The sequence below is a fragment of the Myxocyprinus asiaticus genome, chromosome 43 (assembly GCF_019703515.2).
Source record: "Myxocyprinus asiaticus isolate MX2 ecotype Aquarium Trade chromosome 43, UBuf_Myxa_2, whole genome shotgun sequence".
Taxonomy (NCBI): Eukaryota; Metazoa; Chordata; class Actinopteri; order Cypriniformes; family Catostomidae; genus Myxocyprinus; species Myxocyprinus asiaticus.
Genome location: NC_059386.1, coordinates 14,326,828 through 14,349,639, shown reverse-complemented (window position 1 = coordinate 14,349,639; position 22,812 = coordinate 14,326,828). Strand labels below are relative to the sequence as shown.

The window sequence follows — 22,812 nt, the reverse complement described above, 5'->3', positions numbered from 1 at the left end:
CAAAACTTTTGCAATTCATACATTTACTGAATTGAATGCTAGATTTGCCAATATTTATCATGAATATTTGACATGTATCTGATAGTGCTGACACACACTGAGTGATAGATAAGGAAAACCACACATTTTGTGAGAAAATGTAATAAGCGTAAGATTGCCCCCGAACATAGGTGAATACCTCTGAACATTTTGATCAATCCAAAATAACTTTTTTCTTTTATTTTGTAGCCTGTTTTTCCCCAGTACTCAAGAATCATTGTGTTGTTACAATGGAAATATACTCGTCAGAGCCTCTTTTTCAATTAGCATTGTTTTTCCTGAAAAATAAATAAATAATTAAATCAAAGTATCTTTCTATGATTGCCATCGCTTCACACACAATGCCTCTCCACGCATCACTTGTGCTGTTTGATTTTTCATTGTCAAGATAGAGACATTTATTCACTTTAGCATCAATTAAAATGCCTTTCTGCATAGTGTTGGATCCACATGATTGAGATGTTGCATAAGGGAATTTGCCAAACATTTTAGAGATAGACTAAGTGATAATTTCCCTCCCATCAGTATCTGAGCTCTATTTCATGTACGATTTGTAATAAACCTGGTATTTTGTAATAACCTTGTATTTCCAGCTTTTTTTTTTTTTTTTTTTACACAGTAAAAAGGCTGTTCTGGGCACCAGTGAAGGTATCATAACACATTCAGCAGGACATTGAGCACAACAGTGACCATGCAATTTTTTAAGCTGTATTTTACCATTCATTTTCTCCACAGGTATTTTAAATAATTCTTCTATAAAAATGTCTAAGCTTTGAATCAAACCAACCAGCTCTAAGACTAATCACAACATTGATTCAAAGCCAAAATGTATTTGAAAATCGCTACAAAGACAAAAGCTACAAGAATATGTACAGTACTTAATGTGTTATATGAGGGAATTAAGTTCTCCCAATCCCATTAAGCATTGTAAATGATGTTATTAAATCACCAACCATAGTACAATATAAAACTACATGACTCATTCACCAGAAGTATAAAAACCACATATTTGAAGTTAATTGTAAATTATACAAATATATACTATACACATATTGAAGTTGTTTGAGAGTGTTTGGAGACCACCATTATGTAATTTGCAATGCTTTATGGAAGTGGTCGGTCAGTGTTGAGCTCTTTTGCTGTGATTCCTATTCCATGGTAACAGCGACTTCTCTGATTGGTGGATTTTGCTTAAGGATTGTGGGTAATGTAGTACTTCACCAGGAATTTTATTATTTTTCATTATGTAGTTGAAAAAGAAACTGACTTGTGGCTTCTACAGTAGGGTATACCATCATCGCTTAACAATCTTGTAGCTCATGGTTGGTGAGTTTGTATGTTATCTCTAAAAATCCATTTCTCAGTGGAGAATCCCATCTGTTACACTATACTGTAGACAGAGTCCCATATTCATATTATGCTGTATTCCTTAAATGGACTGTTTTTATCATTTCAGATGGTGTTTATACTGTTACACTTTAGCACTGATTTTTTGAGTCACTGACAGGCTATTGACAACAACGTATTTGTGTGCCCCATCTTAAAAAGGCTAGTTCAAATATTGGCTTGTTGCCAAAAGGCTTTCACATCAAAAAATGAGGTCAGGGTCTCTTCTGCCACTATTTGCGTTACACATTCACAGAGGTGGCCTTGGGGTCCGCACATAAAGTCATTGGATAGCCCACAGTTACATTTACGAAATGGCTAAGCCTTAATTATGGCTTTTAGGAAAACAGACAAACTAGTAGTGTGAAATCGCAGAGATTCTTTTATAAATTGGCAATTTCATGGAGAGCTAGTCATTGGGGAATTGGATCCAATTTGCCAGAGTGCTGCATGATTAGAAAGTACAGCCACCTGGATCAATACCATAGGATGTTCAAAGACCTACAAGTTATTCTATTCCATATTCCCCCCCCCCCCCCCCTTCCCCTCATCTTTGAATCCATTTAGCTGTTTCCCTTTAAATCAGTATACCTCTTTTTAATCTGTCCACTCCTTTAGCACGATTTTACTGTAATGTACTTATCCCGGAATACTATAATACCAGTGGTTCTCAACATGTTTAACTTTAGGCCCCATATTTTACATTGGACATTAAGTGGTGGTCAAGCAAAATACAAAAATGGTATATTATTAACATAAGCTCTAGAGAACAACTGACAATTTTTGTTCTAAATGTCTTTTGAAGTTCAATGGTTTCATGCTCTCGGGAGCCAATAATTCACTACAGAAAACAAACTGTTGTCGGTAAAGATCAGGTTTATCCTCGCTGCAAGTGAATGCAAGTGCAGTCTGCAATTAATGTAGTTTGGGATGTATTTCCTTTTACCTTACATAGATTTGCTGTTGATGTTGGCATCTACCTATTTTGGCTAGCTTCTACCAAGTGTTAGATGAAACCACAAAATACCATAGAGTTTGATTGAACGCAAAGTCTTTGACGTCAACAACAAAGATTTGGGAAGCATTTTCTCCTCTCTTCCAAAAGTTGAAGGACTTATTTATTTTGTATATATACTGACTTATTTATACAGTATATATTGTAAATATTAAATTATATATTGTAAGTATTAATTTTAATACAGTTTACTTTAAAATACTTTTATGGGTTAACTGCATTCCATATTGTTATTTATTCATAGGCACAAACGTATAACAAGCTAAGGACTGTGTTTCTGAATTAATTTATTGCTGTTTTTCTTGATTTTTTTTTTTAAATGTTATAATCTAAATGTATAATTAAACACTGCATTGTCAGCACTGCAGAATAAATCTCATATTTACACCATCTACACCTTGTTGATTGCAATGGGAGCAATGCTCGCTTGCAGTTTAATTTGCAATTGAGCTTAACACAATTAACATTGCAAGTAGCGCAATATCTAGCAAATCCAATTTTTTATTTAAATTACCATCAGACTTTTTGATGACTTTTTGCATTGTTTCAGGTGATGTTTCTCCAGTTCTCCATTGGTTAAAATGCACAACCACTGCACAAAAAAGCAAACGGGAATGGACAGCATTATTTAACTGTGACAGCTAGGCTTGAGATCGATGTCTTTTTCACATATCGGTAATCTGTAGATTTTCCCGATTATTATCGCTATACTGTATATCGGGATTTTTTTTCAGATATAAATACGCACACACCGGCAACGCTCAGCGGCAAAATTCTGCAGTGCCACAGAACTCAACTCACATAGTTTTTCATTGAATTAGAACGCAAATTATTATAAAAGGACAAAGATTATGTACTCTAGCCATCACTGGATGATATATTGTTTATGTGTATCTTTCAAAGAGCCTACACAATATATTTTCAATTACAAGGATGTCTTTTGTGGTTTGACAGCTTGAATGAAACCTCTTCAAAGCTACATATAGAGAAATTGCATAATAAATGTCGCCATTTTTAATGGTTCAGTTTGTGCTGTTTAACCAGTTTCATACACTAACTGCAAATTCATCAACGTCACTTTGTTCATTCTTGAAGTACAAAAACCTTTGTAATTTCGGACTCCCATCTGCTGCTCCACATCAGCTTGTCCTCAGTGTATGATACCGGTGCTTTTCCTGCCCACGACCTGGCTTCAGTAAATGTTTTATCACCCTCTTGTGGTGTCCCAACACTATTACATCACACTATTCAACAGATGCCAATTGAGTGAATTGGAAAATGCGCAAATTAGGCTTCTAATTTAAATGGCGGCTAATTTTAATATATCAATGCCTCAAAATTAACGTGCCAATCAGTGATCGATATATCAATATTTTATAACATCCCTAGTGGCAGCTGTAATCGTAATTTTGATTGTTCATATAATTGTTGAGCATTTATGTCAGTATCATTCCACTGTTCTTTTTTTTTGGGGGGGGGGGGGGTTTCCCCCTTTTTCACCCAATTTGGAATGCCCAATTCCCAATGTGCTTTTAAGTCCTCGTGGTCGCGTAGTGATTCGCCTCAATCCCGGTAGCAGGGGACGAATCCCAGCTGCCTCCGCATCTGAGAACGTCAACCCACGCATCTTATCACGTGGCTTGTTGAGCACATTGCCACAGAGACATTACACGTGTGGAGGCTACACGCCATCCACAGCAGCATCCACGCTCAACTCACCACGCACCCCACCGAGAACGAACAACATTATAGCAACCACAAGGAGGTTACCCCATGTGACTCTACCCTCCCTAGCAACCGGGCCAAATTGGTTGCTTCGGAGACCTGGCTGGACCACTGTTCTTTTTTTTAACTATTGTTGGATGCCTGTGGCATTGAAAGCCTATTTAACTCATTGCCACCCACTAAACCCACTCTGTACCCTGATTATGCCCCCCCCAGCACAGATACGCTACAATCCTGCACTACCAGCTGAGCGCCAGCGCCTCTCCCAGTGCATGCCCGTCGGCCACTTGATCAAGTTTATCATCACATACCCCACTGTGAGTGACACGCATAACCCATCCTTTTAACCACAGCCGGCTTAACAAACTTTCCCAACACATTCCCCTTTACAGCTCTAATGAATTAAATACTATAATAAAGTTAAAATGTTAAGACTAAATGAAACCTCCATTTGGCTTACTTGTCTATCCCAATTGAGCTTGAAAGGAGAAATAATTTGCCTTTATTAATTGCTCATAAATCCACACTGTAGTATCCACATTTATGCAAAATAGTGTCCATTTTCATCACAGTGCTGTTCTCCTTCAATAAGAATTCAGAATGTCACACATGTTTTGTAATCGTTGTCAATTCTTTGTCATTCTTTGCAGGCGTTTTGGAGGGAAAAGGGTTTCTCAGGGGAAATCGTGACTCGTCCCTACAAGGACTGCCCTTTAAGCGTCACATTTGATGCCACCAGCCCCAGAGGCAGTCCTGCGCTTGTGGGGTTCATCGCTGGTGCGCAGGCCCATGACTGGTGCGACAGAGAGGTGAGAGACAGAGAGAAAGAGTGTTAGGTGAGGAATAGAGAGAGGGAGAGCTTACTATGTTAACAGCATATAGTAAGCAATATAGGGAGTGAGAAATGGAAAGAGAAAGTGAGAGATTTCAGGGGAATACTGTGACAATAAGTCAAGAGGTGAAAATAGAGACATATGTTGACAGTTAGTTGCTCAAAAAACTTCCAATGGAATGTATAACTATCTGCATTTAACTGGGCTGATCGCACTGCATTGTTTTATTTTAGTTTGTCTTACCTGTACTTTTTATTTACTTTTCATTTTAATAAATTTTTTATGTTCATAAGAATGAATTGTTCCTCATTCATTTTTTTGTTCATTTATAAGAGTTAACTTATAATAATTTAATTCATTTTCTTTCTCTTTTTCATGCTTATCTAAAGCACTTTGAATTACCATTTTGAATTAAATGTGCAATATAAATAAACCTTACTTCCCAGTATACAGTAGGGTTGTGTTGAAAAGAATGAGTTCATTTAAATACGGTGCAGTGGCATTTAGCATCTTGTTAACCTGGATTGTTGATGAATATAACACTGTTTTTGTGCTGAAATGCACAAAGGTGGCACAGTTTAGTGAATTCGCCCCTGTGTGTTTGTGCACGTGCAATAAAGAGTGAATTTGTTTACACGACAGCGAAAACAAACAATTTCAGATTAGCAAAATGTCCCAGCTGTTAAAGCAGTAGAGTTAAACTGGAAGCGATATCTCGGAAAACAAAATATCGATTTATCTGACACTCATCGCTCAATCAAACAAAGATTCTGTGTCTGGAACAGAAAATGCTACCCTAAAGCTAAAATCCATGAGCTCAAAATCAGATCAACTCATCAGAATTCCCTCTTTGAGACGGGCTAGACTGATAAACATGTTGTTTAATTTATGTTAAAAATCCCAGAGCATCAGTGGTCATGCATTATAGAGAGAATAGTTCCTTTCAGCCACTGTGTTTATGGTCAATTCATTATAAATCACAGTTTAAGATGGATAAGCCAATCTTGTACTTGTCATCTAATACGACATTACATTTCTGCAATGTAATTTTTTTTTTTCGACCTTTTTACTTTACCTCCACACTGCAGTAAATCATTTTAATCAGTGCTTTTGTTTTATTTTACAGTAAAAATGTCTAAACATCCTTAAAACAAGCTAATTTCAGAGAACATATCTTGAATTAAGTTTATATATATATATATATATATATATATAATATTGTGTAGGACCCCTTGTGCCGCCAAAAATAGCATTCTGAGATGATATTGTTCTCACCACAATTGTACAGATCAGTTATCTGAGTTACTGTAGACTTTGTCAGATTGAACCAGTCTGGCCATTCTCTGTTGACCTCTCTCATCAACAAGGCATTTCCGTCCACAGAACGGCCGTTCACTGGATGTTTTTTGTTTTTGGCACCATTTGGAGTAAATTCTAGAGACTGTTGTGCGTGAAAATCCCAGGAGATCAGTAGTTACAGAAATACTCAAACCAGCCCTTCTAGCACCAACTGTGGATGGAAACGCCTTGTCGATGAGAGAGGTCAGCAGAGAATGGCCAGACTGGTTTGAACTGACAAAGTCTACAGTAACTCAGATAACCGCTCTGTACAATTGTGGTGAGAAGAATATCATCTCAGAATGCTATTCTGAGATGTAGGTTGGTGCTGTTTTGGCAGCACGAGGGGGACCTACACAATATTGGGCAGGTGGTTTTAATGTTGTGGCTGATCATTGTATCGAAGTGAGGTAGAGTGAAAAGAATCAGAATTACACATTTACAAAGTTACTTGTAACAATTTTTTTTTTTTAAATGTTCTGTTTATCATAAGATTATAAACACATTAAATATTATATTGAATAATTGGAGTATTTTTTATATGTATATAAGGGGGGTTCTCTGAAAAATTAGACCAGTTTTTTGTAATTAGTCCAATGTATATATATATGTCAGGAGGCCTGGCCGCAAGAGGTGAAAACTTAGAGGGTGGAACCGTGGAAGGCTCGACGAAGGTAGACGGAGCCAAGGGAGGCTCGATGAAGGCAGGTAGAGCAGAGGGCAGGCAAAGCCATGGAAGGTGGAGCTGTGAGAGGATCGATGGGCAGAACTGGGGGTCTTATTGCTCAGAGAGCAGCCAAAGGCTCGAAGGACTATGGTGGAGCCAGAGGCTCGGAGGAACAAGGCAGCGCCGTAGGCTCGGAGGACCAAGGCGGAGCTGGGGGATCGGAGGACAGAGGTGGAGCCGGTGGGACTGAGGTCCAAGGCGGAGCTGTTGGGATGGAGGTCTCTGGTGGAGCCGAAGGATCGTAGAGCCAAGGCGTAGCCAGAGGATCGGAGAGCCAAGGCAGAGCCAGGTGACTGATGAACCAAGGTGTAGCTGGGGGGATGAGGGACCCCGGTGACACCGATAGGCTGGAGGACCACGGTGGAGACGAGGGGACGTAGAGCCGAGGTGATGATCGGAGGGCCAAGGCGCAGTTCAGGGCTCGGAGGGCCAAGGTGGAGTCAGAGGGTCGACAGATCCCCTTGTTTGGGAAGTCACCGGGGGCGATGGTCGAGTCGGTGACTTGGGGAGAAATACTCAAACCAGCCCGTCTGGCACCAACAATCATCCATGCGATTATCTAATCAACCAATCATGTGGCAGCAGTGCAGTGCATAAAATCATTCAGATACTGGTCAGGAGCTTTATTTAATGTTCACATTAACCATCAGAATGGGGAAAAAATGTGATCTCAGTGATTTGGACCGTGGCATGATTGTTGGTGCCAAATGGGCTGGTTTGAGTATTTCTGTAACTGCTGATCTCCTGGGATTTTCATGCACAACAGTCTCTAGAATTTACTCTGAAGAATGGTGCCAAAAACAAAAAACATCCGGTGAGCAGCAGTTCTGTGGACAGAAACACCTTGTTGATGAGAGAGGTCAACAGAGAATGGCCAGACTGGTTCGAGCTGACAAGTCTGCAGTAACTTAGATAACTACTTTGTACAATTGTGGTGAGAAGATATCATCTCAGAATGCTATTCTGAGATGTGGGTTGGCGCTGTTTTAGCGGCAGGAGGGGGACCTACACAATATTAGGCAGGTGGTTTTAATGTTGTGGCTGATCGGTCTATGTCTCATTTTATTCCACTAGATGGCAGGAAGCACTAGAAATGTTTTTCTTTATCACATTCCATCACAATTTACAGATCTGAAATCTGTAGGTGGCCCTGTAATACATTCGTCCACAGACATTCAGTCTAATTTTCAGTTCAAGTACCACCCTCATTGTTTTATTGAATATTTTAGCCAGTGAGTGGACTAGAAGCTCAATCTAGGTGTCATTACAAAGCTGAGATCCTCTCCTTTGTGTTGATATATAACATTTTATCATCAATAGTTGAAAACATACTTTTCTGATGGTTTGTTTTGCATGCTTTTCCTTCTGGATGGTAAATTTGATTCTGGACATCTTCAGTAAGATATAACATTGGATTATCCAGCCAAGCAAGCTCACAGACAAGTAAACAATGGGTAATTTTTTAGAGAAATCCCTAAGGTATATATATATATATATATATATATATATATATATATATATATATATATATTGATATAAAGTTTTTGGAGCATAAGAGACATTTGTATTGATTTACAGAAATAAAATTTCACTTTGTGATTCTTTTGAATATCTTTTGAACAGTGGTATTAGGGCATCAGAATGTACTGTAAAGTCACATTTCTGAGAATCAAAGTTTTCATTTGATATATGACTTGTTCATTTTGGTGCTATCTGAAGGACTTTTATTTTCATATAAATATTTCCACCCCATTGCCTCTGGTGGGCACTAGTTTTCAACGCGAATGTTTTGAAGCCTTATTTTGTTATTTTAAGTAACATAAATGCAGAATTGGTTATCTCTGAAAAGTTCTGATTCTAAGCTTTCAAATTATACCTCATATGCCTGACTTATGTATATGGAGACTTTAACTGTTTAAGCGTAAACTTTTTTCACAATATAGCAGTTAAAGGGGTTAATCCTTTAAGCTTTGAAGGTGTTTTTAAAGATTTCCTTTTCAGTGGCATGCCCAAAATTAAAGGATTATAACTACAAAAAAGCAAAGAGAATTTTCTTTAAAATTTTAAAACATTTATGAGACTCTCAGCCTAAGAAACTGCTATAGATGTTTATTATACCACCCTGCACACACACACACACACACACACCCCTCCCCCCACCCGCTGTTAAGCTGTAATTGCATGCTGAATTATGGTCAGGGACACGCAGATCAAGTAGAGGTGTGCGCAACATGCAGATGCAGGATTTTATGTGTCCCCCTAACATCTGCCACTCGTTGGAATAGTAACAGCAGGGATGAACAGCCCAGCTTGTTTCCAACCATAACTCATGGAAAACATGGACCAAAAAGAGTTTAAGTTATTCTGATCAATATAGGATGGAGAACTGGCCCCAGCGCATTTCTTGGAAGCAAAGTTATGCTTTAACGGCTTTGGCCTTTTGTGATACGAGTGTGATGTGAGAGATAAGTAAATGTGCTTTTTTGTGCTTATTACAGATGGAGGAGAGAAGAGAGGCTGTCATATCCAAACTGGTGAAATATCTCGGCCCAGAGGCATCCTCCTACATTCACTATGAGGAAAAAGTATGTGGTGAATTTCAGCCAATTGGTGCGCTGAGTCATAGGATGTGTAGTCTCTTCTTGCAAACTTTCCTCTTTTGGGAATAATTGTTAAGTTCTGAGAAAGTGATCGCCAAGCAGACAGTTTCAAGTGACTCCAGGATGATACCATAATATTGGTACTGGTATTGTATTTGACACCCTTATAGGTTAAGTATTTATTTTCTGTGCCATTAGCATCACAAAATGGAATTGCAAAAATAATGATTGTCCCCCCCCCCCCCCCCCCCCATTACACATTTTACTTTTAAAGGTACATGTGACAATTTTCACAGTTAGGGAAAAGGAGGAAGCGGGAGACGGCAAATCCAACTCAAACGGTCTGTTTATTTTTATACTCAAAATTCACGCTTTTCATCGGACACACTTCAAATCATGCTTTAACACACAAATGAACACAGTCTCTTTCAGCTTGTGCCTCTTAAATCACTCCATCTCACTGGCATCTGGCTTGCTCTTAAAGCCCGTCTCCACTCTCACTGCAATGACAAACAGCTGTTAGAGACAGTCAATGCCAGGTGATGATCCTTACCGTTCTCATCTCCTGATCTCACTGTCCATTCACAAACCGGCGCTCAACCACGCCCCCACCACCACATACCCCCATCACCCGACTCAGGCCGGGGAGCCATCTGGCCTGCCCAGTACTTCCCACCCATTTCTGGAGAGAAAGTCTACGACAGCCATCTGCGCCTCCGGTCTGTGGACCACCTCGAACTGACGAGCCAGATACCAATGGGTGATCCGCACAATGGTATCCTTCATGCGATGGAGCCACTGGAGCGGGCCGTGGTCCGAACAGAGGGTGAAAGCCCATCCCAGGAGTTAGTACCAAATGGTGAGGACCTCCCACTTGATGGCCAGACCACAAAGTGCAGCTTTCACCTGCATAAAAGCCTGTTGGCACAGCTCCGACCAATGGACCAGGTCTGGGGCTCCCTTTTTAGTGAGATCGGTCAGCAGGCTGGTGACATCCGAATAATTAGGCACAAACCTCCTATAATAGCCAGCCAGCCCCAGGAACTGTCTCACCTCCTTTTTGGTCTTGGGTCTCGGGCAGGCCACAACCACGCGGTCTTATCAATTTGGGGGCGCACCTGCTAGTGACCCAAGTGGAACCCCAGATACCGTAGACCTCAGAACCACCCCCAGATGCTGCATATGCCACTGCCAATCATTACTGTATGTAATGATGTCTTACATGTAGGCAGCGGCATACGCAGAGTGCGGTCAGAGGCCTTGGTCCATAAGGCAGTAGCTGGGGCCCCAAACAAACCGAACGGAAGGGCCACGAATTGGTGTAAGCCAAATGGTGTGGAGAAGGCTGTTTTCTCATGGGACATTGGTGTTAAGGGGATCTGCCAATAACCCTTTATATAAATAACCCTGCCAATAAATTCAGTGTTGAATTTAACGATCGAGCAGTTCGTCAATACGAGGCATGGATATGATAGGTGTGAGTGAGGAAAAAGATAAATATTTAAGTCGTTTTTTACTTTTTTATAATTCAAATTTTTTGTGCATATCACCAGCTACTGGGCAGGGTGGAGAAATTATTGCAAAAAAAAAAAAAAGACTTAAATATTGAACTGTTTCACACCCACACCTATCATATCTCTTCTGAAGATATACATTTAACCACTTGAGTCATATAAATTTCTTTTATACTTCCTTGATGAGCTCTTTGGAGCTTCAAAAGTTTGGTCACCATTCACTTGCATTGTGAGGACCTACAGAGCTGAAATATTCTTAAGCAGAAGAAAGAAAGTCAAACACATCTGGGATGGCATGAGGGTGAGTAAATGATGAGAGAGTTTTAATTTTTGGGTGAACTATCCCTTTAAAGAAGAAAATATTTTTAGAAATATAATAATCGGATAATATTATTAATATTCATTAATGACACAGTTTAACCATGGTATTTGTAGAAAAATCATAATAACCACAAAATTAACCACGGTTACTACAGTCATGGTTACTACAATATTACTATAGTAAAACCATGGTTAAACTAATAGTATTACAACATTACATTGAAAATAAATTAATACTTAATATACACTAATAAACTAGGAAATATTTGCACTTAATGCACTTAATATTTTGCTTTAAAAAATAAGAAAAGTCCCTTTAAGGCTGTGTAGGGCTCAAAATTTATCAGTGAGTCATTTATGTGAATTAGGTAATGTAAAATCTAGTTGAGTTAGTGGCGTAACTACTTTTAGTTAACTGCTCCCCAACACTAGTCTTTAATGGACCCAAATGTCAAAGAGTATAGAAATGCTGTCATATCCACCCTGGTGAAGTACCTCGGCCCAGAGGCATCCACCTACTACATTCACTACCAGGAAAAAGTATGTGTTGAATTTTAGCCAATAGGTGCGCTGAGTCATATGATGTGTAATCATCATCTTTCAAACTTTTCTATATTGGGAATTTTGTGAAATTCTGAGAAAGTGATCACAGAGTAGAAAGTTTTGATTGACACTAGTATGAAACCCTAAGGATTGTTGCTATTGGTATTGTAGTTAACAACCTCAAAGCACTGGCTTGTTACTGCATTTTTATCGGTGATACGAGAAAGTAATTTGATATTGAATAAATTACACACTTCACCTTTAAATGTGCACGCAGTAATTTTTTTCCTCATTAAAAAAGTTTAACTCAAAGACATGAATTGTAATTTTGTAATATATGTAGGAAATCATGACCACTCACATTAAAATGAAGACTCCTGTCACATCAGTAACCTTATAAAAGCTGTTTTATTCTTCATGAAGAGGGTCCGTACATGGGGGCTGCCATGTTAGAATCACATGACCAGCTGAATACTATTCGCTTAATCTCAGTAACCATCCTGTTATTTGACACTTTCACTCATTGATTGAAGTAATCATGGCTGACTGTGAACACTAAATTTCTACAATGGAATCTGAAACTTAAAACTGTTGATTTTAAATCATGCTGCATCCAAGCCGCTAGGTGTCAAGTCCAGGTGACACAAAGACAGAAGTTACTGAGTGCACCTTTAAAGGTACATTTACCATGAACTTTTCTATATTTCATAGTAACTCAGTTCCACCAACAAAATTTGACAATCACGACACTGTGAAGTCTTGAATGGATCCAAATGTCAACTCTCTCAGTTTGTGGTACCAATTCTCATTTCAAACATAAATCACTCCTGAATGAGTCAGCACATAAAAATACACTGTTCCGAAGCTGGCATGAAACCTATTAAGAACATCCAGAGTTCAGCACCTCTGTCCCTGCTCCCCATATCCATTCGGCTCTGACAAGTTTCTGTGTGATATTTGCCACAGGCGTCAACTGAAATGGAAATCACTGATTCCACTCTGGCCAAAAAGCTGAGAACCAGTCCTCTGCTGTGCCTGAAATGCACCATTTTACAAAGGAAATGGGAACTTATTCCCCCCAAGAGGTAAAAAGGCATTATAGATGGAAGGCGTAATTGAGATTGACAAACGGGCACATTGGTTTGACAACCATCAGCTTCAACAATATGTTAACATCTTTCTGCCTTGGTGTGAAAGGGGTGTCGGGCCACTTTAGCACTAAGTGAAAATGGAGAATAGCCTAAAGCATTTCTTGGTTGGTGAAAGGAGAGAGCAGGAGTGGATGATGGGCCTTATGATGCCAATTTCACATGAGTAGCAGTTTGTGGAAGGATATATATTTCCTTTACGTCTATAGAATTACCCACAGAGCAGTTAAATGTCCCGTGAACTGGGCTTAGGGGTGCAATATACAAAGCTTGGAATAATACAAAGGTTTAAAAGACTCCATAAACGCCTCTGTGAAACATCATTAATTGAAAAGTACTGTGCAGAAACTCCAGAAAACCTCCAGATGGTGTTTAGTGCATATGGTGCAAATGAGCTAAAGCACATTATTTTAAACTAATTTTAGCCTCCCTTAAATGCTTTAAATAATTGAGGAGTAAACACAATGTAATTTCTTGTCATTTAAAAGAGGGGTAAAAACATTTTATTGAGAAGTTTTTTTTAAATCGATTTTCACACATCAAGTGTTTACATTTTACATTTACATTTAGTCATTTAACGAGGCTTTTATCCAAAGAGACTTACAAATGAGTAACATAGCAAGCAATTTTTCATACAAAGTTCAACAGCATCTACAGTGTTGTACTGCCAAGCTGTCAAGGTGGCTGGAGTAGTATGGTGCTAGCACAGAAGAAAGAGACGGAAGTATATATTTTTTTTATTTTATTTGAATTCTTTTTTTTTTTTTTTTTTCTACAGTAAGTGCAAGTTAAGTTCAATATTAAGTGCAATTAGTGTGGATTGGTTAAGTACTTTCTATCTTATGCAAGGTCAGTGGACGTATTCTTAATGTTTAAAGCATTCTAATGAGCTTTAAAGGGTTAGTTCACCCAAAAATAATTTACTCACCCTCATGCCATCCCAGATGTGTACGACTTTCTTCTGCTGAAGGAACTCGATCCTCTCTTGAACATGCATAGGAGGGCTGGTGAAAGTGTAGATTTATTGTAAGAAAGGACTTAAGTATTGATCTGTTCCTCACCCCCATTTATCATATCACTTTTGAAGAGATGGATTTAACAACTGGAGTCATATTTATTACTTTTAATGCTGCCTTTATGTACTTTTTGGAGCTTCAAAGTTCTGGCCACCATTTACTTGCATTGAATGGACCAAACAAAGCTGCATTTTTGTTCAGCAGAAGAAAGAAAGTCATTCATATCTGGGATGGTATGAGGGTTAGTAAATGATGGGAACATTTTCATTTTTGGGTGAACTATCCCTTTTAAGATATATTGCATTGCTGGTTTTGCTTGTATTACCTTCGTAGAATTTACAGGAAAAATGAAGAATATTCAACATTAACCATATTTACTACTTAGGATCAGTGTATTTTATATTGTGATGAATTTCTGCAGGGCTCTTGAGATGAAAAATGCTAGCTTAATTTAATGAAATAATGAATTATCTCCAGACACTTTTTTTTTTTTTTTTTACTACATGAACTGAACAACCGTAGGGGAACATTTGAGGAATCCACATTGAATTCTCACTTAGATGAATATTTAAACGAATAGTTCTTTCAAAAATGAAAATTCTGTCTCCATTTACTCACCTGTATGTCATTCAAAACACATATGCTGTTATATTTTCTGCAGAACATAAAATGAGAAGTTTTGAAGAATCTTTGTGCAGCTCTTTCCATACAACGACAGTTAATAGTGACCATGTCTGTCAAGTTTTAAAAAGGACAAAACATAAAAGCACCATAACAGAAGCCAGTACATTTTGTACACTATATTTCAAGTCTTCTGCAGCCTTATAGCTTTGTGTAATGAACAGACTGAAATGTATGTCGTTATTATCTTTCCCTCTTCCATGGTTCTCAGGTTGGATGTCAATGACATCAAACATAATTGGTTATCACATATCTCGTATCCTAAAATCATTGGTGTCAAACCAACACTAACCCATGTCATGACAACTCGTAAAAATGTATATAATATGGCAAAATCGTAAGACATCATAAGACATGCCACATACGAAAAGGTATGTCTTTTAGAACAACCAATGTAAAAACTGAATTTTAAATAGAAAAAATACTGGCATCAAATTTTACCTAGCCTCCTATCCAACACCTTATTTTAAAGGTGCATTATGTAAGATTCAGAAACCCTTGTTATTAATGACACCTGTGGCCATTAAGTGAACTGCAGCCAGCTACCTGTTGCTCTTGCTCACGCTTGTGCACACACTCCATAGGGACGCGAGTGATCAAGCATCAGCCAAAACAATGATGTGACATTCAAAGAGACTGAACGTGATTCACTGGCATCATGCTGACAGATGAGGTAGCATAATTAAAATTACACAGTTATGATTGTTTTACTACAAACTTTGAGACTAAACTAAAACTACTTATCAGCTAACATAGCATACTGATACATACATACAGCTACATACTACCAAACTATACCAGACAGTTTACAGTTATGTTGCACTATTGTATGTTTTGTATGTCATATGTTGTACTATGAATAAGAAACCAGCGTATTTGCTTAAATTTATCCTGTATAGCTGACTTTTAGTATAAAGAGAAGATCACTGAAATTATTTGAAAGTTATGACACAAGGTATCTTGCAATTCGTCAGCGTTAGCAGGCAAGATCAAGTTAGCTAAAATTACACAGATCAATCCTTATGGCACTATATTTCACATGCTTTGCAGTTATGTAAGCTTACCTGTCCAATAAGAATGCCAATTCAGGGTCGGTTTTGATCCCCAAAACCGGTTTTGATCCCCAAAACCTAACGAGGTCCCTCCAGGAATCAAATGCCCTGCCGATGTTCACTCTAGTTTTTGCTCGACCACGATCACGTTCCCGCTTAGCCAGATGGGATTCAGTAGATAAATGATTTTTGTTTTTTTGGCTTACTTGTGTTGTGTTGGAGTCGGTGTTGTGCTGGGAGCCGGACGTTTGCTGGATTCCATCTCTAAGATAACGCTACCTAGTGTTGCAGTTTGTTGTCGCTGTTGAATAGCGGAAGAGAAGCTATTACTGAGGCAAGGCTCTCGGGAGCGCGCATAAACGTCACATCCTTTGGATTTTCCCAGCAAAAGTGACCGCTCCCTTCACATGAAAATCAGTCTACAGGCTTTAATAGGCAACCTAGGAAGTCCGGGAAGGGCTCATTTTTTAAGTTGCGTTACAACCTGTACACACATTGGCAAAAAAAAAAAAGGCGAATATTACATGAAAATTGTTACATATTGCACCTTTAAGAAAGAAAATGTCTTTGGACAAATTTGATTAGTCATTCCAGACTTATTTAGGCTATGCAATACAAATTACTGATGTATGTGAATAACGTTTAATACGCTTCCCTCATCTTGTTCCAAACCCAGATATTTTCTTTCTTCTGTTGTACACAAAAGTTATTTTCATTTTTAAATCATGGTTAGGTTTAGGGTTTGAGTAAGAGGTTAGACTTCATGGTTAGGTATAGATTTGTGTTTGGGGTTAAACTTAAAAAAAATCATAATAACATCATTCATTGGTTTATTTTTTCCTATGGGAGTAAAACTATGCTTTGTACAAGCCAACTCATATGATTTCTTACGATTTTCGAGACTGGGTCGACACTAATGGTGCCATATGTGATTTAAGAGCTGCAGAAGGGGGGGGAGGGGTACAATTTTCTGTGAAAATGGAACAAAATTTGAATTGTTTTTTGTGTTTGTTGTAATGTTTTCAGGATTGGGCTAAAGAGGAATATAGTGGAGGTTGTCCTGTGAATGTGATGGCTCCTGGGATGTTGACGTATTACCACCCGAGTCTTCGAAAGCCCTTCGGCAGGTAAACCACTCCATTATGCAGGCCAGATCCCTTCATGTTCAACAAAGCCTGTTTCAAACCCCCCAACACCCCAATCCACTTCTTTGGCCTTGCCTATGGATCCCCTTGCCTTCAACTAGCAGATATTGCCTGCAGATATTGGGTCTCATTCACTAACTATGTGTACATGTTGTTTGTGCAAACATATACATGACACCATGATTCATCGATATGTTCGCACTTACATTTTTACAAGTTTAGGATAACATTTTGAAACAACTGAAATCACACATACGCAAAAATCACAGATCATAATCTCAGTAGAACAAGGGTAAGAACAAATGTGTGTTTGCACCTGTTTTGAATCCAGCGGAAATTGTATGTGCATAAGAACACTTGCACGCAATTATTAGTAAACCCAGTGAGGGTAAAAGTAAAAGTATAAATGCCCATTTCATTATGAAGCACAAAGGTTTTCCAACCCAAGGACTAGATGTCATAAGGACAGCACTCTCGGGGTAAACGTCTTGCAACCTATATGAAATGGGCTTGTTTTAGTGATTGACAGGGCTGAACTAATGCTCACCATAGGAGAACGTAGGGTAGGGAGACAGAAAGGGAGAGAGAAAAAGAGTGCAATAGCTTGAGTCGAGGGGGAGCTATGCATTTACATAATAGAATTAAATCCATAGAGAACAGAATGAGCTCATCATAAAATGGTGGCGAGGCATGTACAGACTCCCTGTTCTGTCTGGAATCTGTGCGTGCAATGAGCCCTTACCTGAAGGAGGCCTGCAATCTGCCCTTGACCCACTTAGAAGCAGACGAGATGTTGGAGCTACTGTTCTTTTAAATGCTTCAAGACTGGAAACGTCACTCTGATGCACTGAACCCCCATCCATTCTTTTGTATAGCTACTAAATATTTAAGAGAGTTTTAATAGATGTAAATAATTAAAAGGAATAAAATATGAATTAATGACTTATCTACTAACACAAAAGTCTCAAGGAGTTTTCCCTCTCGAGAATTGGTATATTTATTTTCCCATGTTTTATTCCTAATTTGTGATCCATATACAATATACTGTAGATTGGCCCTAAAAAGTATTTGGACACTTGAGTCACATTTAAAAATGTTTGAATTTTATTGCATGAGATAACAAAATATCAATACCTTTTCTCTGAACTAACATTTTTGCAAAGGTAATTTTTGGTGGATGTATGAATTCAGTTTCCCTCAAGTTCACACATTTGCCCTAGATAAATTATCAAAAGTATAGTTCATCACATTAACTTTGGGCATGTTTCACCAAGTTTGACACCAGAATTTGACCTAACAAACTTCTTTATGTGAAATGTTTTACTAGCAAAGTGTTTGTGTTATATTAAGTGTTTTATATTTTGTTATAGAGTATAATGGAAAAAATGTATAATTTTTAAGTGTGGCTTAAATGTCCAATTACCTTTTGGGGCCACTGTATATCCATATACAATATATATTTAGCATAAGACTCTAATGCATAGCCTACATTCTTACTCCTGCAATGCGGGATGTGAATAGGTGATTTCGAACATTCTCAAACTGCGCATTGATGCGGATGCGCTGATCAGAGTCCGTGCACCACAAAGAGTGTGGCAAAAAGCTTAAGTGATTGAAAAAGGCAGTATATTATTCTGTTTGCCCTCAAAGTAAGCATCTAGATGCTCAATTTCATGAGGGCAAGCTTAGTAGAGAGTAGCCTGCTTTTGACTCAAACACTGGATTCAGCACTTGGTTTTGATGCATCAATAATGTAATCAGTCTGACAGGATTTCCATGTACTTCTAGACAGATGGGAGAAGATTTAAAGTTACATTTTCCAGTAAAAATATCTAAACATTCTTAAAACATGATAGATTTACTTGAGAAGCAAAGTCAATAAATACTTGTGGTTGAGAACATGCTGTATCTTAAATTATTTTCTTTATTTTTCATGCCATTCCAAAATAAAGATTTTTTTGTAATATTTTTCCCATTGCCAAATAGTTTTTTTATTTCTTTAATATTATTATTATTATTATTGTTGTTGTTGTTGTAAATGTAGTAAGCATAAATCAAACAACATTCATAAAACAAGGAAAAAAAAAAGTTTGCCAATTAAGTAAGTAAAATAAACTTTATTCAAGATATATTTTCTGAAAACAAGTCTTGTTATCTTACACAATTGTTCTTCTCAAGGAAATGTATCTTGTTTTAAGGATGTTTAGATATCTTAACTGGAAAACAAGACAAAAATACTGATTAAAAAAAGGGCCAGTCAAGAGACTGATTAGGGTTTTGCGGGCACTATAATTTATCTTAACAAATATATATTACACAAAAAATGTTGCTCACAAAAAAGATTATTGTGATGAGGAGAAGGGTGGGGCCGTGAGTCCACATGGCCAACCACCAATCGGGTTAATCAGCCGAGGAGAGGGAAAGGGCTGAGCCAGATGCGGCAGTTTGCGAGATAGAGCTAGGCCCCATCTTCCTCCTCATCACAATTATGTTCCTCACAGCCCTTAAGCTTGTACTCAAGTTTGCTCAATCCTGAAAAAACTATAGAGGGAACATTGGTGCTACTTGAATGTTTTGGTTTGATCAAAAGTTTTACTTGGCCTGAAAAGTTTGAGAACCACTGCACCAGACTGTTAGAGATTATGTTCTCGACTGTGCTTGATGCACACATGCTGTATTTCCTGAGTTAGAAACACATCTCTTGCCTTCTATAGAGGCTGGAATATAAACCAAAATCTCTTTCATGCCTTAGTGATTCACACAGACAAAGAGCATAGGTGAAAAGCACTGTGGATAAATGATATCCCTGGGGGGCTTCATGCACAACTAAGTCTATGCATCCATAATGCATAAAGAGTAAACAGGGTGGTGGATGGGAAATGGCCTTACAAAAAGAATATGTTGTGGAATGCTGAGCTAAAAAACAATAAGCATTTCTAATGTATGAAACCAATTGGACAGTATTTCTGTTTAATTCCCAATATACAGGAAATAACTATCCTTGTCTGCTGGAGGATGTCTGTACTGTTTATACAGTTCTGCAGTATTTTTACATAATGAACAACCACAAGTTACACAATAATCTGCTTCTATTAAAGATATAAAGATTGTTCTGGACATTTAATTGCTATCTAAGGCCTTTGAACTGTCATTGTCATTTTTAGCCAAACAGTCACGAATGCCATTGGCATAAAGGACAAGTCTTAGTTTGATTTAGTTAACTAAGTTACATGTTATTTATTTTGACAGGCATTAACCGTGAATACAAATATTTGCATTATCTCTAACCTTGACATTTTTCACAAAACAGGCCTTGGTACACAGTCTTGTAGTGTACTGGTTCTCAACTGGTGGGTTTTGACCCAAATATGAGTTGCAGGTCTGTTCTGATAGGGTCGCAAACATCAGGGAATAATGCAAATAATAAAATGTAGCAAGCATATGATCATGCATAGGATAGCAAAATTATTTGACTTATCAACCTTTAAAAAATGCTTCCTTTTACCAAAATTAATCTTTCGTAGATATTAGAGGCTATGCATCCAATTGAACTCAATAATTAAAAAATAATCTGTAGTTTAATAGAATCAAATACTCCCTCGAAAACCATGAGCAAAACTAGGAAAGGTAAAAGAAACCTCAACCTAGACTACTTTAAATACGGGTTAGTATATGTACTGGTTTTTGCAAACCACAGTGTATTTTGTGCTGTGATCAGTGTTTGGTAGATGACTACTGAAATGTAATCCAGTACTGATTACAAATTACACGACTGAAATAGTAAACAGTAAACTAATCTTTTAGATTTCCCTTTTTAGGTAATCTAATCTGATTACTTTTGGATTACTTACTTTTTGCATTTTATGATGAAATCTAATCATTAATTTTAAATATATTAAAGGGATTGTTCACCCAAAAATGAACCCTATGTCATCATTTACCCTTATGTCATTTTCAAACCAATATGATTACTAATGTGGAACACAAGAGGAGAAATTATGAAGTGAACAATGAAAGTGAACAGTGATTTAATCTGTAAAAGTATCTGAAATCTGATTATATACATTTTAAAATGTAATCTAATTATAATTACTTGAGTGCATAATCCATATTACATGTAATCTGTTATCACTGCTACCAAGAAACCAACAAATTTAAAAAAAAACATTTTAAACTGAACACTCAATATTTTCGCAAATTAATGGGCCTATGCAATTCATGGTAATAATAAAAAGATCAGTGTTTGAATTTAAAGGGCTAGTTCACTCAAAAATGGAAATGATGTCATCATTTACTTAACCTCATGAAGTTCCAAACCCATATTAGTTTCTTTCTTTCATGGAACACAAGTTATTTTGAAGAATGTTGACGCTGCTCTTTTTTGTTTCCATACAATGAAAGTGAAAAGCATCAACATTCTGCCTAAAATGTCCTTTTGTATTCTACACAAGAAAGAAAGACATACAGGTTTGGAACAACATAAGGGTGAGACAGAATTGTAATTTTTGAGTAAACTATTTTTTCAAGACATTTTTGTAACTTTTATACAACAATCACTACTGTGATGGCTTGCCACTTGATATCCAGTATTAAATCTGGGTGCTGAAGCCACTTATATAGGGGTTAAGTATACAGGAAGTAATAACTGTTAATTTTACTTTAAGTTAACTTGTCCACATCTCTTTTGTCAGGATTCATTGGGCAGGCACAGAGACGGCCACCAAATGGTGTGGCTACCTCAGTGGGGCAATTCAGTCTGGTCAGCGGGCGGCTATGGAGGTTCTGGCTCAGATGAGCCCTTCATCTCTGTCTCTGGACGAACTGGAGGAAGTGCGAGCTTCCCAGAAATACTGTGACCCAAGAATGGATTCAAAGTGCAAGTCATTGAACTCTTACCGCCTACTTGGTGTGGTTATGGCTGCAGCTACACTGGTGACTGCTTGCCTCTTGGCCAAATCTCAACTAGGACTTGAGTGGATTTAATAGGATATAATTTAGATCTGGGTTTTGGTGGTGAACAGTATGGCTATGCTGTTCCACAAGCTAGACCAGCACCAAACCAGCATAAACCAACTTGGCAAGCATGAAAATTCATGCAGGTCTAAGCTGGTCTTTTCAGCAGGGTTGTAATGTTTGCCTTAGTATACATCTTGAAAATTAATTTAGAGCTTAAAGAGATAGTTCACCCAAATATTCTGATTCTCTCATAATTTATTCACCCTCATGATATCCCAAACTGGAACTCAAACGAAGATATTTATGAAGATTGTTTGAGCTGTTTGTATCCATACAATGTAAATCAAAGGGATCCTAAACTTTCAAGCTCCAATAAGGACATAAAAGCAGCATAAAAGTAATCCATATGACTCGAGTTCTTGAATTCATATCTTCTGTAGAGATGCAATTGCTTTGGGTGAGAAACAGACCAAAATTGATGTCTTAGTTCACTATAAATCTTGGCATCCGCCCCGATTGTAACACACTGCAGGCTTCAAGACGGTGATTCTTTGGCGCTGCACGTGGTTTCCAGGTACTCTATCCCCATTTCATTATACATCACTAAGCCGTTGCATTTTAATTTCCTAGTTTTATCATCAAACTTTTGGCAATCTCAGTACATTTTAAATGTACCCCCCCCAAAAAAACAACCCGTGACTCTATCATTTTAACTTGCATCTGCATTTTCAAAATAGCCCAACAGGGCGTGAAAACTGCGAACCTGGCAACAC

At 37.9% G+C, this 22,812-nt stretch overlaps 1 protein-coding gene across 1 annotated transcript in view; it reads left to right on the top strand.

Moving 5' to 3' along the window:
• si:ch211-127i16.2 (probable flavin-containing monoamine oxidase A) overlaps nt 1-22,374 on the top strand; it is a 54,920-nt gene extending 32,546 nt beyond the window's left edge. The window contains exons 8-12 of the mRNA XM_051685707.1: nt 4,382-4,482; nt 4,816-4,974; nt 9,562-9,648; nt 16,965-17,065; nt 21,775-22,374. Of these exons, the coding sequence (XP_051541667.1) occupies nt 4,382-4,482; nt 4,816-4,974; nt 9,562-9,648; nt 16,965-17,065; nt 21,775-22,066 (740 nt within the window). The 3' untranslated portion in view covers nt 22,067-22,374. The remainder of the gene's footprint in view (nt 1-4,381; nt 4,483-4,815; nt 4,975-9,561; nt 9,649-16,964; nt 17,066-21,774) is intronic.
• Nucleotides 22,375-22,812: the final 438 nt, after the last annotated feature.